We start from the raw sequence: 16,753 nt of genomic DNA on the forward strand, positions 1-16,753 counted from the left end.
TTCTGCATCTGTTCTTGGTGGTGCCTTCCACGCACAGGTCCTGCCATGTGGCTCATCTCAGGGATGCCTCGTGAAACCTTGTCAGTTAGGAAGGGCGGAGGGTGCCTCATCCCTCGCTTTGTGCATTGGGAGACTGAGATGTACAGGCAGGGTGGTGGGGCCTCTTAGTTCGACACTGACTGTGGGTCTGAAGAGATGAGGCTGGTCCACGGGGCCAGTGTGCCACGTGGCAACGCACGTGGGAACCATGGTGGGGTGTTTGCAGGAGCCCCTGGCCTGCTGCCCCTGGTTTGGGGGAACTGGTGATGGGAAAGGGCTAAGGGCATCAGGGAATGCCTGGGGTCTGAGGGCCTCTTGACAGCTGCAGGGAGCCCGTCCTGGGCCCAGATCTGGAAGGATAGTTGCCTTGGCAGAGGCCACCATCCTCCTCCCCTCCTTTCATTTGCTACCTTGGCCATGCTCCGTTTTGTCTCTCTCCTCTGTACTCAGCGTTTCTCAAGTAGCCTTCCTGGAGAGGTGAGGTCAAGGAGAGACGTTGATACGAAGGGGAAGGCGGGAAGATGGACTGGGAAAGTACTCTGCAGTACCCTGGCCAGGTGGTCAGATAGTAGCTTCCTAGGTAACCCTGGAAACAGCTTGAGTAAGAGACAGGCAGAAAAAGTAGAGGCGACACTTGGATTCTTCTGAGGGCTGTGTACATATTTACATATAATTTGCATATAACCAGTACACTGAACACTATTTCTATAATGTATACCTAGCCACATTCACATTTGCCTCTTACTGTTGCTCTTTTCAAAGATGTCCGCCCCTGGCTCTTTGCTCTTGTCCAGCCTCACTCCTGCTCTGTTCTCCCAGCCCCTTTGCAGAGGGCAGGGAACGCTTGCGGGGAGGGACAGACAGCCAGCTTCACGGCAGCCTGCTGTCGATCGCCCTCCCCGGGGTGAGCACAGGAGGTGGTCCCCAGTGACCCCCACCTGTGAGTGGGACTCTGCGCCTTCGTGTTAGGTGCACAGAGTTCGGCACTTAGCAAGTGCTCAATGAATCTGAGGATAAATTGAGCTTAGCGATGAGGAGGGACCTTGGAAAATGGACGTTTCCTGTTCAGACTCCTCGGCCCCAGCTTTTGTGCCTGAAGACAGGTGAAAGTGAGCCTCTGGGGAGCAGCTTTCTCCCCTGTGGCCAGAGGAGGCATCTCTTTCTCTTCTTGGTCTTGCGGAAATAGTGGTGTGGATGCTGCTGCTGCTGCTGCTAAGTTGCTTCAGTCATGTCCGATTCTGTGCAACCCCATAGATGGCAGCCCACCAGGCTCCCCCGTCCCTGGGATTCTCCAGGCAAGAACACTGGAGTGGGTTGCCATTTCCTTCTCCAATGCATGAAAGGGAAAAGTGAAAGTGAAGTCCCTCAGTCGTGTCCGACCCTCAGCGACCCCATGGACTGCAGTCTACCAGGCTCCTCTGTCCATGGGATTTTCCAGGCAAGAGTACTGGAGTGGGGTGCCATTGCCTCCTCTGTGGTGCGGATGAGAGGAGCAGAAAAGAAGGGCCAGGCCTTCTATGATGTTGTTTTTCAGATTGAGAGTCTGTTACTAGCAATTTATGATGGCCAGGTTTGCAGCCAAGCACGTTCTGTTCTCCAGTGTTGAGGGGAGACTTGCAGGGCCTTAGCAAGAGGCTCAACAGGAAAAACACCCGGGTCGCTAATTTCAGGACAGACCATGCAGGGCCTCAGCCTGTGCTGGCGGCAGCTTTAGCGCAGGGCCAGTCTGAGCCCAGCCCCATGTGGAGAGATGCCCTTCTGAGTTGCACGGCCTCCCCACGGGACCGCAAATGGCTCCTGTAAGTGGAAGGAGCCCCCTCCCACCTCGGCCCACTGGGTCTTGGGTTGCTGATTGCTTTCTGTGAAATGGGGTCAGGACAGTGATGAGAGCAGAGTCACTGTAGTTTCTTGAGACGGCAGGGCCTGGGAACACTCCTACAGAGAAAGAAGAGCGGCTGTGTGAGAGAAGACCCCGGAAGAGGGGCAGCGGGCAAGATGACCACCCTTGTGGAAAGAATGGTGCACAAGCAAAGCAACCCCCTTTCTGCAAAAGAGCTGAGCTGGTGGAATTTAGCTCAGCGGCCGCGAGATCGGGGCAGTAGATAGCGCTCTGCGGGCGCAGGGCCCGTGTGTGTGCAGGTTGTCGTGTGGCGTCCCGGAAGACCATGGAGAGGCCAGGAGCAGCACCTGCGGCGCCCCCTCCTCCTGGCTGGCCTCCGCGCTTCCCTGGATTCCTCACCAGTCCCCGTTCCTGGAAGCAAGCCCCCTTTCTCCATCCGTTCCTCATGTAAGTCGGTTTCATTCTTTCTGTGATTTCCCTTCATTCTGTTCCCAACTGTTTGGCTTTGACTAGAAGCAGCCACATTAGCCATTCTTCAAGGGGTCCGCATCCCCCAGGTGGCCGAAGTGCCAAAGGGCAGAGAGCTTTGGTTGGCGGGGGGCTTCTCGGGGTCAGGTACAGTGCTGCCTGATCCCCGGCCTCTGCTTCATGCCTGGGAGGAGCCTCGTCTGCTTCCGGAAGAGCGAATCTCTCAAGTAGCCATTTCTTGCATCCCAAGCATGTCTCCAAGCTTGCTGCCATCAGATGGTTGTTGAAAGGCAGACTCATTGGAAGGATAAGAAGCTTTTGTGGGACTCCGGAAAGAGCCAAGGGTGAGAACGTAATGCGTTGGGTAGTGGGGGAGAGAGATGCTGGGCAGTGAGAGAACTGGCCTGGTTTCCAGCTGTGAGGATTCACTGTTATCTTATTATCCTCACACAGCTGACGGCCACTCGGTCCTGAAGCAGATTCCCTGTCCTGTCTTCTGTGGGTTGACATCCTTTTCTCCTGCTAGCTCAAGGCTCTTGCCAGGGGTCCGTGAAAGCGTGAACTCAGGTCTGATCCAGCATGGATAGGTTTGTTAGCTGTGGAACACACGCTCTGGGCCGAGCACGAGACTTGGGGCTCCACTAGCAACCTCCATCCCCTGCTAAGACAGATGTTAGTAAGGCGCCTCCGTGCCAGGTGCCGTGGAACAACAGCGACTAAGCTACCAGCCAAGAGGTTGAGGAACCCTGCTGGGGTAGAAACAGGGTGGGGGGTGAGCTTAGAGAGCAGTTTGGAAGAGATCTTCAAGGTCAGAGGGAATCTTGAATGCAGGCCAAGGAGCCGAGACTTGGTTGACAGTGAGGAAGCAGAGAACGTCAGAATGGGTGGCTCATTCATTGAAGCCGAAACCTCTCTGTTCTGCAACAAAATTCCTGCAGAACCCTGTGCTTTTTCTTTCCATTCAAAGACATTTTTGCTGCTTTCAAATTGTGCTGAACCACCTGGTAACAGAGACAACTCTCCTTCCCCCGCAGGGCTCTGGGCTCCCAGGATCGGGACCGAGCCTGGCAGCCTGCGGAGGGGATGTTCCTTCTCCTGGTCTCATGACCACACTCACCCAGGCTTCAGTCCCACGGGTGAGTGAGTGCAGCCAACTTTCTGAGATGTGCCATTTCTCCATAAATGAGCAAACTCATTTTGTTCAGGCTTGATGAACGTTAATCTCTAGATGTCTTTTTTAAAGGCAATGGTTTGATATATTTTTTAACAACTAAGATATTCAGAGTATGGATAAGTTTTCAATTCAGTTCAGTCGCTCAGTCTTGTGGCTTCCCTGTCCATCACCAACTCCCAGAGTTTGCTCAAACTCATGTCCATCGAGTCACTGATGCCATCCAACCATCTCATCCTCTGTCGTCCCCTTCTCCTCTCACCTTCAACCTTTCCCACCATCTGGGTCTTTTCAAATGAGTCAGTTCTTCACATCAGGTCGCCAAAGTATTGGAGCTTCCACTTCAGCATCAGTCCTTCCAATGAATATTCAGAACTGATTTCCTTTAGGATGGACTGGTTTGATCTCCTTGCAGTCCAAAGGACTCTCAAGAGTCTTCTCCAACACCACAATTCAAAAGCATCAATTCTTCGGCTCTTGGCTTTCTTTATGGCCCAACTCACATCCATACATGACTACTGGAAAAACCATAGCTTTGACTAGACCTTTGTTGGCAAAGAAATGTCTCTGCTTTTTAATATGTTCCCTAGGTTGCCCATAGCTTTCCTTCTAAGAAGCAAGCATCTTTTAATTTCATGGCTGCAGTCACCATCTGCAGTGATTTTGGAGCCCAAGAAAATAAAGTCTGTCACTGTTTCCATTGTTTCCCCATCTATTTGCCATGAAGTGATGGGACCGGATGCCATGATCTTAGTTTTCTGAATGTTGAGTTTTAAGCCAGCTTTTTCACTCTCCTCTTTCACTTTCATCAAGAGGCTCTTTAGTTCTTCTTCACTTTCTGCCATAAGGGTGGTGTTATCTGCATATCAGAGGTTATTGATATTCCTCCTGGCAATCTTGATTCCAGTTTGTGCTTCATCAGTCTGGCATTTCGCATGATGTACTCTGCATATAAGTTAATAAAGCAGGATGACAATATACAGCCTTGACATACTCCTTTCCCAATTTGGAACCAGTATGTTGTTCCTTGTCCTGTTCTAACTGTTGCTTCTTGACCTGCATAAGCTTTACTCCATACCTCATCATGTGAAGGCACTGGGTGGGGGTGGGGAGGAGACCAAACCCTACCCACCAGGAAGCAGTAATCTGTCTCAGGAGGTAAGACAGGAGCATTGGAACCAGCTGCGTTGTGAGAACAGAGCTTTTAGCTGAGTGGGCCAGGGCCCCAGAACTCTTTTTCTTTTCTTTTTTAATATTTGTTTTAAATTTTTATTTATTTATTTATGTGGCTACTCTGGGTCTTAGTTGTGGCATGTGGGATCTAGCTTCCTGACCAGATACCGAACTTGGGCCCCCTGCATTGGGAGCTCGGAGTCTTAGCCACCGGGCAACCAGAGAAGTTCCGTATCAGGACTCTTGAAGACATTTTTGTCTCTGTGGGCTTGGTTTCAGAGGCTGGGTGCAAGGTGGAGTTAGACAGATCCCTCTTTGCATCCTATCTCTGCTTCTTCTGAGCTGGAAGATTTCTGGTAAATACTAGAACTTTCTTTGAGCTTAGTTTTTTCACCTACAAAGTGGGAAAAGAATAATACCTACCTCCCAAGTTTAAAAGGATTCAATGAAGTGATGTTATATATTACAGTGTCTGGAGTATACTAGATTCCAGTTAGTGGGAGCTGATGTTAGTATCATGGCCATCATGGTGGTGGTGTTGGGATGATGGTGCAGCTCTCCTGCAGACTGTCTGGATGTGGGGGCAGCTCCTCCCTTGGGTCATGAGCATGGCTTACATGCGATTTGGGAAAGGGAGAGTGTGGTGAACAGACTCCGTCAGCTGTGACACCTCTCTCAGCCCCCCATCAAATTCTTCCTTCAGATGTGTACAGATGTGCCACGTGACCCTGGCCAAGTTACTTAGCCAATCTGTGCTTCAGCTTCAGGAATTATAAATTGCTGCTGACAATCATACCTGGTACTTAGAAGATTGAATAAAAAGGGTTACCTGGAAAATTCAGACACTGTCTGCTATGGGGGGCTGTGGGGGTGGAGTTCTTATCCAGGCATTTGCTGCTGTTACTATTGCTGTGATTATTGTGCTACAGGAGTGACCCATACACTCCTGTAGCCCAAAGAAACAAGGGCAAGAGCTGCTAACCCAGGTGATCCCGGACCTTGGAGCAGGGGTAGGGTGTGGGGTGGAGGTGGGCTCGGGTGTGGACCCCAGCGTGTGGACCTCACTGTGCCGGCGCTGGAGGGCAGCCCAGAAAAGACAGTGAACTTTCTCACCCACCACCTGCAGGCAGGGTGTCGCCAGGTGGAGCATAAATGATAGTTTGGCTCAGCGGGTACTGCCTCTTGTCCTTTACCCGGTGTTGTCCCTTGATCGGGTCACTAAGGGTGACAGTTCCACACCAAGTAGAATGGACTTTTGCAAAACTGGTGAAATTCGCTTGTAAGTCTGAATCGCTTGAAAGCATGAAACCACTGCATTCACCAGACCCAACCAACTGCTGGTGAATTTTTATAATTCATAGTAACAGACCGCCTTTAACTAACCTTTGGACTCTGGGCACTCCAGAGCTCCTGCAGGAACCCAGCAGGAAGTGGAGGCTGTCCCCCAGCACCCTGCAGCAGACAGGGCTGATTGGTTTGGGTGCACCTGCGGGGAAGCTGCCTTTTCTCCAGAGTCCTTGTGCTGTGGTTTTGGATTGGAGGCAGGTGGACCTTCTGTGGGATTTGGCTTCCACCCTTTAGCTTCAGGTGCCTCAATTATAAAACGGGTTTTGTTGCTACCAAAAATGCCTGTGAGGTGCTTAGCTGGTGCTCACTCAGAAACGTGGCAGGGGCTGCCACTGTCTTTCTGCTGATGCGGGCTGCGGCCTGAAGGTGGGAACCAGGGCCTTAGCTGCACCTGTATTTCTGCAGCATCAAAGACCTTGGAGCCCTCCCCGACTTAAAGTTTTATCTCTGAGAGAAGAAATAATCATTTATCCCATGAGCAAATGGAAAAACTGAGACCTTGCAAGTTTGGGTGGTGTGTCCCAGGCCCCACAGTGAGTTCCAGGTGTCCAAACCCCTAACAGTTGTAGGGGGGTTTCTAAACCATCAAGTGTGTGAAGCATTTTGACATTTAGAAAATCACTATGCTGAGGCTCCAAGCCACACAATGTGTATGTTGACTGCCAATTTATAGATAGGAAAACTGAGGCTCAGAAAATTAGGACTTACCTAGGATTGTACCTTGATTTTTGTGGCAGAGCTGGGGCTCCAGCTCAGACCTCTGGCCTCCAAATCCAGGGTTCACTTCCACCGTGCACTCAGAGTTATCACGTGGGTCTGTGTGATCCTCTCTGCAGTGACTTTTCCCCTCCGAGCAGGTAGATCTGTTAGGGTGACTAGTCATGAGCCAGCAGGGAGAGGGTTAAATTCCTTCCTAAGCGAGGGCAGGTTTTGAGCTGGGCACCTCTAGTGACCCCGTCACTGACCCTCACCCCGGGTCAGGGCGCGGGCTGTGGGGGAAGGGAAGGAAAGCAGCTCTAAGGGCTGGGTGGGGACGCTCATCTCCCTTCTTCGCTGGACAAAGACAGACAGGTGCCAGTGGCTCTTCCCAGTCTCCACAGACAGTCCCTAAGGTTCCCCTGCGGTGGACGGCCATCAGCAGGGCCTACCCTCTCACTCAGGCCCTGGGGCCCCGGCAGCGCTTAGAGACATTGGAAGCCCTGTGATGTGTTCTTGGGTAAGTGGGAGCTGGGCTAGTTTTTTTACCTGTAAAGGCACCAGTAATAGAGAATGAAACTATCAAATGACCCTCCTGGCTGGATGGGACTTTGGTCCCCGCCTGTGATTCACTAAAGAGGAGAAGGAAGATCAAGGTGGCCCACAGAAGCCAGCGTCTCTGACGTAAGTGGTGACTCTGAACACTGGGAAGGCTTCTCCATTCCCTCCTCTCCCCAGGCGGCCCCCACCCCAGTCACCCCCTCTGTTAGCTCAGACCTATTTGAAAGCATGTGTTTGAGTTATTGTCCCTGTGTCCTCCCTAGATGGACCTCAAGGAGGTCGAGAGCTGTAGAGTAGACTGCCCAGGGCTGCTCAGCAAGTCGGGGATGGGGAGAGCTGTTCTGGAAGCCAGGCGTCACCCAGCACTTTCCTTGAGACTGCCACCCCAAGAAGGACAATTGAGGAAAGGATTTCCAGGAAAGCAAGGAGCTGACTTAAAGGAAGTGAGCAAAATCTCTTCCTCCATCCCCGCCTTCCTGCCCCGAGACCCTTCCCCTCCCCACTGCTGCTGCTAAGTCACTTGAGTCGTGTCCGACTCTGTGTGATCCCATAGACGGCAGCCCACTGAGGAATTCTTAATACACCTGTCTCTGAGTGGCAGGGAAAAGCCTTTAATTGTACCTAGAGGCGAGGGAGGCACTGAAGGGAAAGCCTGCTAACTGGTGGGGCAGGTCCCAATCTGTCTGGCTCTGGCCCTTATGGACACTTCAATTAATGATGTTAATGATGGCTTTGCGCGCAAGGGGCTCTCCGAGGCAGCTGGTCTCCAGGCTGCACAGCCCCGATACCTGGCCAGACCTGAGTCCCCAGTCCGTGAGTCTGTTTTATGCCTGTCTGCAAGATTAAAGGTGCCATGAAACTGTAAATTATTAGCAGTTTCATGTTCTCCATCTTTTTTTGTGTGTGTGGTAACTTACATATTGATGAAATTGACCGTTTTAATAGTTTTTAATTGCATAGTTTGGAAGCATTAAGTACATTTGCATTGTGCAACTGCCCCTGCTGTCTATCTCCAGAAGTTTGCCTCCCCCAAACTAAAACTCTGTACTTGTTAAATAATAACTCCCCCTTAGCCCCTCTCCCCAGCCCCTAATAACGTCTATTTTACTTTCTGTCTCTATAAATTTACTATTGTAAGTACCTCATACAAGCAGAATCAAGAAATATTAGTCGTTTTGTATTTCACTTAGGCTTATTACATTTAACATTTTCAAGTTTCCTCCACATTGTAGCATGTGTCAGATCTCCTTTTTAAGGATGATGATATTCTGTTCTTATCTATGCCACGTTTTATTGTATCCATTCACTCTTCCACAGACACTTGGGTTGTTCCCACCTTTTGGCTGTCGTGAACAGTGTTGTAAAAGCACGGGTGAGCAGCGTCCCTTCGCGGCCCTGCCTCACATCCTTTGGTTATACACCCAGAAGGAGAATTGCTGCATCGTATGGTTATTCTATGCTTCAGCTCTTAGGAAACCACCGTACTGTTTTCCCTAGCAGCTGTAAAATTTTACATTCCCACCAGAAATTGTCTGCATCCTTGCCAACATTTTTTTTTTTCTTTTTTTTTAAACTAGTAGCCATCATAATGGGTGTGACATGGCATCTCACTGTGATTCTCCATCTTTTGAAGGGGAAGTCAGGCCCCAGGAAGCACTAAGACAGGTCCTCCGCATTGCAGAGCAGCTAGGCCCGGGCCCATGTTTCTGGGTCTGTGTCACAGCCTCCATCCTGTACTTCTGCTCCTCAAGAGGAGGCAGACGACGGGAGGGTTTATAGATTAGGAGGTTGGGATTAACGGATACACTCAACTGTATATAAAATAAAGCCAGTAAGAACCTACTGTGTACCACAGAGAACTCTTCTCAGTATTTTGTAATAACCTATAAGGGAAAAGAATCTGGAAAAGAATGTATATGTGTAACTGAATCACGTTGCTGAACACCGGGAGCTAACACAACATTGCAAGTCAACTAGACTTCAGGAAAAAAAGAAAAGTAAAGAAAAAGAGGAAGCAGGTGAGGCCCTTCTCCTACCTTGCTCTTCCTGGCGATTGTCAGGGCCCTTTCCCTGCCTTCTGTCACAGGAGCAGAACAGCCTTGGCCCATCAAAAGTGTCTGGAGGGTGAATGACCTTCAGGGGGAGAAGGGGCTTTCAGTGATATTGAGATTTAAAGAGTTGGATTGTTTTAACCCCGGGCATTGGGTAAATTACAGTACAGCCACTGCAGAGATGTGCAACAATTACAAGTGACTTCATAACGAATTTTCTTTCTGTTTTGCCACACTGCATGGCTTGTGGGATTTTAGTTCCCCAACCAGGGATCCAAGGCAGGCCCTCACAGTGAAAGCGCAGAGTCCTAACCACTGGACTACCATGGAATTCCCTGAAGAATTTTAAATAATTTCCAGTTTTTAGTAACAGGAAAGCTTCCTCTGATATTACATGTATATGGAGGGGAATAGTGTAAAACTTCTTTATGAGCTTAATGATGAAAAAGAAAACTAGACACAGGAAAAAGATTTAATGGAAATATGCCCAAGCGTTATCAGCTGCTGCCACCTCTGGATTAATGTGAAGTGGGCGACTTTAATTTTTTTGTCTTTATGTTATTCTAAATTTTTCAGATTATCTATTGTACATATCTATTGAGTACATATTCCTTTTATAGTCAGAAAAAAGATTGATAATAAGATGATGGCCGCTCTTCATTTGGCACATGTGTTGAGTGGTCTGTGAAGCATACAGCTCTGCTCAGGCTGATGGTGGGACGCTAAGGTGTGGAGGTGTGGGGACAGAGGGCAAGGAAGGAAGGTCAGGACCCCGGCGAGGTGATCGCTGGGGGAGGTCAGGGACGGGGGCATCTCTGCGCCCTCCGCTGCCGCCCTGAACTCATGACATTAGGACCCTGGTTTTGAATCATTTGATGTCTGCATGTGGCATTTGCCTTTGACTTTTCTCACTTCAGCTGAGCTGGGACCTGCCTGGACCCCTTGACCCCCGTCATGAGAGCAGCGGTGGCCCTGCAGAGGTTAGGGTCGAGGGGTGGGCGACTCAGCCTCCAGTGGGTGATTTCCCATGGCTCTTAGGACCTCGAACACGTGGGAGAGAAACCAGCATAATCCAGCGCTTTAAAGAAAGTGCTCGACAGCCAGTCTCTGGGCCAGTGTTTTGCTCACCACTCATTGGCCATGACCTTTGGCAGCCTCCTTAAGGCTTTGTGTCCTCAGTAGTTAAAACAGAGATGATAATAGTAACTATTTCACAGGGCTCAGGAAAGTATTAAAAGAGCTAATTAATGCCTGCTGATGGCCCCTGGCTTATTGTGTGCCTGATTCCTGTTGTCTGGTTGAGAGGAAGATTCTGATGCTAGACCTCCTGGACCCAAACCACCTCTGTGCCTCAGTTTCTCCATCTGTAAAATGGAGATCATAATACCAACTATCTCAGATGGTTATTGTGAAAATGAAATAAATTGCTATAAATAAAAGTGACTAAAATAATACTCAGCACATAGTAAATACTTAGGAAATGTTAACTATGATCAGAGGGGTGCACATTGGAGTGGCAACCAGTTATGTGTGGGGGGCACCCGCCAACTCATCTGACTGTCCCAGGAGTCCCATCTCACAGGTTAGGGCCCATCATTCAGTTGTTAAATACTTTGAATGTGAATGTCCCCACTATTGTTATTACCACCTCGGGCTCCAGATGTCAAGATTCCTATCTCATCCCACCACTTTGCCAGATTTCTCTCTTTTCTTAGTTGAAATGGTCCTGCTCAGTTTCCAAAGGGTGCTGGTGCTCGAAGTTGGGGTCCCAGGCGGACTGGGGTGCAGGCTGGCTGCTTTGGAGATTGCTTGATGAGCATTAAATCGGACACTTGAAGCTGTTCTCCTCGCCTTGCTCCCCTGCCCTTTTGAGAAGGAGCCAAAGCCAAGAAAAAGCAACAATTCACAAATATAAAGGGGACCATGAACATGACAGACAGGAGAAATCTTCCGCAGCAGTGTTGGCTGCCGGTGGGCCGATGGGGTAGATAATGGGAGAGGAAACATGGCCTTTGCAGAGAAATAGAACGGAACACTTTGTTCACTGGAAGAATGAACGCTGGCTGCTCAGTTGGGGTTTCCGATGATGAGCTTGTCTTTGGGGAGATGATGGCGATTAGGTTTTCTCAAGGCGCAGGTGGGGTCCCACCCAGAAACCCTGGGGTGGGGAAAGCCACAGACCTGAGCAGGGCGCCCAAAGGTGAGACCAGTGCATCCCAGTGCAGCTCACGGGCCCCGGCCGCCGACTGCAGTGCCGCCAGCCACTCTGTCCCTCCGTTGTCTGCCCAAGCCGAGAAGCGGGGTGTTCAAATCCCTCTGGAAGCCCCCGAACCTTTTCTCAAATTATATCTTTTTATGGAGCCTTAGGGAGGTAGAGGGGCTTCCCTGGTGGCTCAAATGGTAAAGAATCAGCCTGCAATGCAGGAGACTCTGGTTCGATCCCTGGGTCGGGAAGATCCCCTGGAGAAGGAAATGGCAACCCGCTTCAGTACTCTTGCCTGGAGAATCCCATGGACAGAGGAGCCTGTTGGGTTATATTGTCCACAGGGTTGCAAGGAGACTGAGCAACTTTCAGTTTTTTACAAGGAGGTACATCCCAGGGAGGAGAGGATGAGGCCACGTGTATTTTCTGATTATTTGTATGCCAACTTTCTGGGTCAAGATGGTATCCTGTCAACACTTCCCTGGACATATATTCTGTACCAGATTCTCTAAGCTTATGATTACCTTCTAATTACAAAGTAGGTATTGGAATCTCTGTTTTACGTGTGAAGAAACTAAAGTTTTGAGAGACTGAATCTTCCCCTCAAGTTTCCAAAGTGACTTTGGGATTTTTTTGGTTAATTCTTCCTTGGCCATGACTCAAGAAACAACTGGAATCTTGTAAGTGGCAAAGACAGTGGTGGCTTGATCTTTGCGGGACCGGATCCCGTTACCTGGGTTAGAGGGAGCCAGGGCACAGCCAGCAGATGAGAAGACATGGATCTGGGCATTAGTGCTGGCTGAGTTCAGATGCCTCCACTGGGCCTTGGGTGGGTCAGGAGAAGGAGAGGTGAGGGCTTGCCCAGTGCCCTCAGCCGGGTGGTGTTCTGGCACGGCTTGCTCTTTTTCCTCCTCTCCCCATGGTTAACACTTGGGGCTACCCCACAAGACAGGTCTCTGCTGAGGCTGGTCGGCCCGGACTGCACGCGGGCCCTGGACGGGACCCTGCTTGTGCGAAGGAGCAGACGCGCGCGCCCTCATCCAGGCGGGGGGCCTGGATCTGGTGCTGGGAGCGGAGGTCAGCGCTGCAGCTGCCCCAGCCCTGTGGCCCAGCTGCTGATGGGGCTCGGGAGGGGCTGGAGACAGCCTCAGGTCCCGAAGCAGGAGGGCCCCAGATGAGGGCCTCCAGGAAACACTGTCTACTTCCTTGGCTTTACCCAGGTCGGTGGGGCAGCCCCTTCCTCCTGGGAATCTCAGCGGCCCTTTCACGCTGCCTCTTCTGTCTCTGAAGAGACTCAGAGGAGGCTCTGGGTGGGAACGGCACCGCCCATTTCTCCCAGCCTTTTAAGTCCTTTGGGGGTCACCTGAATCTTGGCAGATGCCAAAGCTCTGTCTGGAGCTCGATTTCTGTGCCGGTGATGTAGGGGGCTGACTCCTCTTACAGGCTAGGACAGGGGCTCCCGGGGGCTCGGCGCGCCTCAGTCTAGCTAGTCTTGGCTGCTCTGCTAGGTGATGTATTACCTTGGTCAGCTCAGAAACAGCCCAGGGACGGGGGGTATAGGCCATTGTCTCCACCTGGTCTGGGCTAGACAGGGCCACACCATGGACCTGTTGACCCCCAGGGCCCACAGAGGCCGAAGAGAGGGAGAGCCTCGCAGGAAAGCTTTGTTTCAAGCCTGTGGCCAGCCCAGCCCCCAGCTCTGAGTAAACAGCAGAGATAGGATCGGGCGTAGCCAGGAAGGGTGGCAGGGTGCGGCCTGGGAGAAGAATGGCAGGATGTGGCACTGGGCACCGTGCTGGGCACCCACGCCTCGGGCCATTGTTCAGGGCTGCCCAGGGCTCTCAACTCTCAGGGGCCCTGAAAGGAAGTGATGTTCCTCTGGGACCTGTTCCCTTGGCCCTGCCACTCCCGGCCACATGCTTCCTCCCTGGCAGTGCCCTCTGCACCACCCACGCAGGGGCGGGGGTCTCAGTAGAGGGTCAGGTGTGTGCCCAGCGGGGAAGTGTCGTCACTGACCCTCCTAGGAGGGTCTGCCTTCCTGTAGCCCTGGGTCTGAGTCACCCGTCATGCTCCGATGACTGGAATTTATCTCTATCTTTATCTGTATCTAGATGTGGGGAGGGGAGGGCTGTTGTTATGGAGGGAGGAAGGTCTGAGAGTAAAAAGTCCTTTGATTCCAATCTGGCTGGGCTGGTTGTTGTCTGATTGGGAGAGGAAGTGGCTGGTGATTTGTTTGGGGGTAGAAAGGGGCTTAGTTTTTGTGTGCCTAGGGTGGGAGGGGGTCAGAGGGGCTGGGAGAGGGTTGACTGTAGGCAGGAGAAAGAGGAGCTTAGCCCCTGGAGTGTGCCTGGTTGCAGACTCCAGAACTGGGCTCTGCGCCCTCATCCCTCTGTGGGGGGCAGGCATCCGCTGCCTTGTCCTGGGCGCGGGATTTGGAGTCAGCTCAGAGACTCAAGACTCTGCGGCATCCAGAGTGGGGCTGGCCGGAGCCCTCTCCCCCTAGGGGCCTTCACTTCTCAAGATGCTCAGGTGAGGTTAAACCCAGGAGAGGGTGGCGGAGGGCCTGTGGGGTAGGTTCCCCGGAAGGGAAGGGAAGGCAGAGCAGGAATGCTGCTCCGTGCCCCAGCTGGTTGAAGGTCCTCTGACTGTATTCCTAAATCAGTATGCCCAAACAAGCCAGGTGAACCTGACCTTTCTGGGCCTCAGTTTCTCCATTTATAAAATATGAGTAAGACTGGGCGAGAAGGAGGAGATTGGGAACACAGAAGCGCTTCTACCCTAGTGAGAGCCCTACCAGGGTGGCCTCTGACCAGAACCTGGGTGGGAACTGGGGGAGGCCAGTAATCCACATCTCCTGAGCACCAGAAGAGTCTGACTTCTGGGCATCTGGGGAAAAGGGAGGCTGTGACCGCTGACCTTAAAACCTCCTGAAAAATCATGTATATATGATTGAAGCATGGAGCATGCTTTGTAGGGAAGGGGTAATAAGGGAATTTTTTTTTTTTTTTAAGTCTCTGGAAAAGACTTAAGGGAAGACTCCACGGGGTCTTTAAATTCATAATGTTTGGAAAATGTTTCTTACTGTCCCAAGGTAAGAACAAAAGGAAGTGGACTTGCCTTGCTACTAGGGGATTGGGGTCATTCACAGGAAGAGCTTAGCAGCAAGAAAGATGCAGCTGAGGATAACTGGCTGTGGGAGGTGGGGGTGTGGGAAATTAGCCCCAGACAGCAGCATCCATCTGATGATGATGAGTATAGTAGTTGTCACTTAGGCATTCAGATCTGCCTTGTCCTATGCTGCTGAGCTGTATTATACTCTGAGTGTTGTACAAATGTTTATTGAGCACCTATATGTACCAGGCACTGTGCTAGACTGCAGCTATACTGATGAGCAAAACTAAGCTTATTTTCACAGTGTGGGGTTGGATGGGTTCTCAGGCTAGTGGGCCAGTCAGAAATAAAACAGGTGAAGGTATCATTCCCAACTGTGAAAAGTACTTTGAAGTCACAAGTTCAGGGTGCCAAGAGAATGTAAAACAGGCACATCTTATAGGGTCTGGAGTGTTAATGGAAGGCTAATCTCTTCAGCTTTGGTCTTCTCTTGTGGCTCAGCTGGTGAAGGATCTGCCTGCAATGCAGGAGACCTAGGTTCGATCTGTGGGTTGGGAAGATCCCCTGAAGAAGGGAAGGGCTACCCACTCCAGAGTCCTGGCCTGGACAATTCCACGGACTACAGTCCATGGGGTTTCAACACAGAACAGCACTGCTGCTCTGCCTTCCCTTGCAGGGTTGCAAGGTCGGACACAACTGAGCGGCTTTCACTTCAATCTCTTCATGTTGGGAGTTTTGTTCCCATTTCACTGAGGAGGAAATTGAGATTTAGAGAGGTTATGTCAAGTGCCCGTGGTTACACAGCAATCAATTAAGCAAATTTAGGATTCAAATGGACTCAGGTGTGTCTGCCCCAGAGCCTTCTCTCTCAACCACCTGGCTCTAGGAGCATCCTGGGCTATATGGCACCTAATGGATGCTCACCCTGTATTATTTAATGTCCATGGACACCTGTGAGAGATGGATTATTAACCCATTATATGGATTAGGAGGCGAAGGCTCAGAGTTCGTTAGATTCCCACGGTAACACAAGTCAGTTGGTGGCAGGGCAGAGATTTGAATCCAGATTGTTAAACCCCAAAGGCTGCACTCTGCATCAACCCTGGGCTGTTGCTTCTCCATAAACCAATGAATCCATGGAGGGGACCAATGGAGAGCCAGGGCCAGTGCCTGCAGTGGAGACAGACGCCTGTGGAAATGAAGGGCCCTTTTCTGGGCTGCTAGCAGGATCTGGCAGGTAATGGGGGGTTGGGGAGGGGGAGTACCATGCCCTGGTGAACAGACTGACACCTCCAAGCTAGCTTGACTGGTCGCCAAGAGCCATTTTCTTTGTTACCAGGCTCTGTGTCAGAAGCTGGGACGGACTGTTGGGAGCACCCCCCCCCCAAAACAAAAATAATCCCAGTACCCAGTTGGGTGTACTCTTGGGAGTTAAGAGTGGGTAGAAAAGGCCATCAAGGTCAAAGGGAAGAGCTGTTAGTGCAGCAGGGTCGAACAGAAACATAAGGTGAGCTACACTTACACACGTTTTCCCTAGCTACAGTAAGAAGTGCACAAAGAAACAGGTGAGACGAATTTTAACGATGTGTTGTATTTAACCCCAAAGTGTCCAAACTTATATTTGAACGAGTAATCAATAACCAATGAGCTATTTTACATTATGTTTTCGTCCTAGCCCTTCCAAAACGAGGGTGTAGTTTGTACTCTGCATGTTTCCACCGGGACCCGCCGCGGTTCAGGTGCTCAGCAGGGGGTGGCCGGGGTCCCGGGGTCCCTGGGGTTCCTTAGGACCGAGCATCACCTCCTCTGCCTCGGCCTTCCGCGGCGGGGGCAGGGGGAGGGTGGTCCACAGCGGGACCGAGCTCTGGGGGGCGGCGGGCGCTGGGGCCCCCCCGGGTGCCGCCGGGAAGCTGGGCCGCGTGGGGCAGCACCCTGAGGGTGCCCGGAGAGAACCCCCCAAGACCCCGGCCCGGGCGGGGCGCGGGGGGGCGCGGAGCCGGCCGGGGATCAGAAGCCCGCGGCCCCGCATTGTTCGCCTGTCACACTTCCTTTGGCTTTATTGCCTTTGTCCAACACCCTATTGTCTGATTTCC

At 51.4% G+C, this 16,753-nt stretch overlaps 1 protein-coding gene across 2 annotated transcripts in view; it reads left to right on the top strand.

Moving 5' to 3' along the window:
- The first annotated feature begins 1,335 nt into the window (after positions 1-1,335).
- Positions 1,336-16,753, top strand: part of SOX13 (SRY-box transcription factor 13) — a 30,916-nt gene continuing 15,498 nt past the window's right edge. For both annotated transcript variants that reach the window (XM_005216694.5, XM_005216695.5), the window contains exon 1: positions 1,336-2,326. In XM_005216694.5, coding sequence (XP_005216751.1) covers positions 2,205-2,326 — 122 coding nt within the window. In that variant the 5' untranslated portion in view covers positions 1,336-2,204. The remainder of the gene's footprint in view (positions 2,327-16,753) is intronic.

The sequence above is a fragment of the Bos taurus genome, chromosome 16, assembly GCF_002263795.3.
Source record: "Bos taurus isolate L1 Dominette 01449 registration number 42190680 breed Hereford chromosome 16, ARS-UCD2.0, whole genome shotgun sequence".
Classification (NCBI taxonomy): domain Eukaryota; kingdom Metazoa; phylum Chordata; class Mammalia; order Artiodactyla; family Bovidae; genus Bos; species Bos taurus.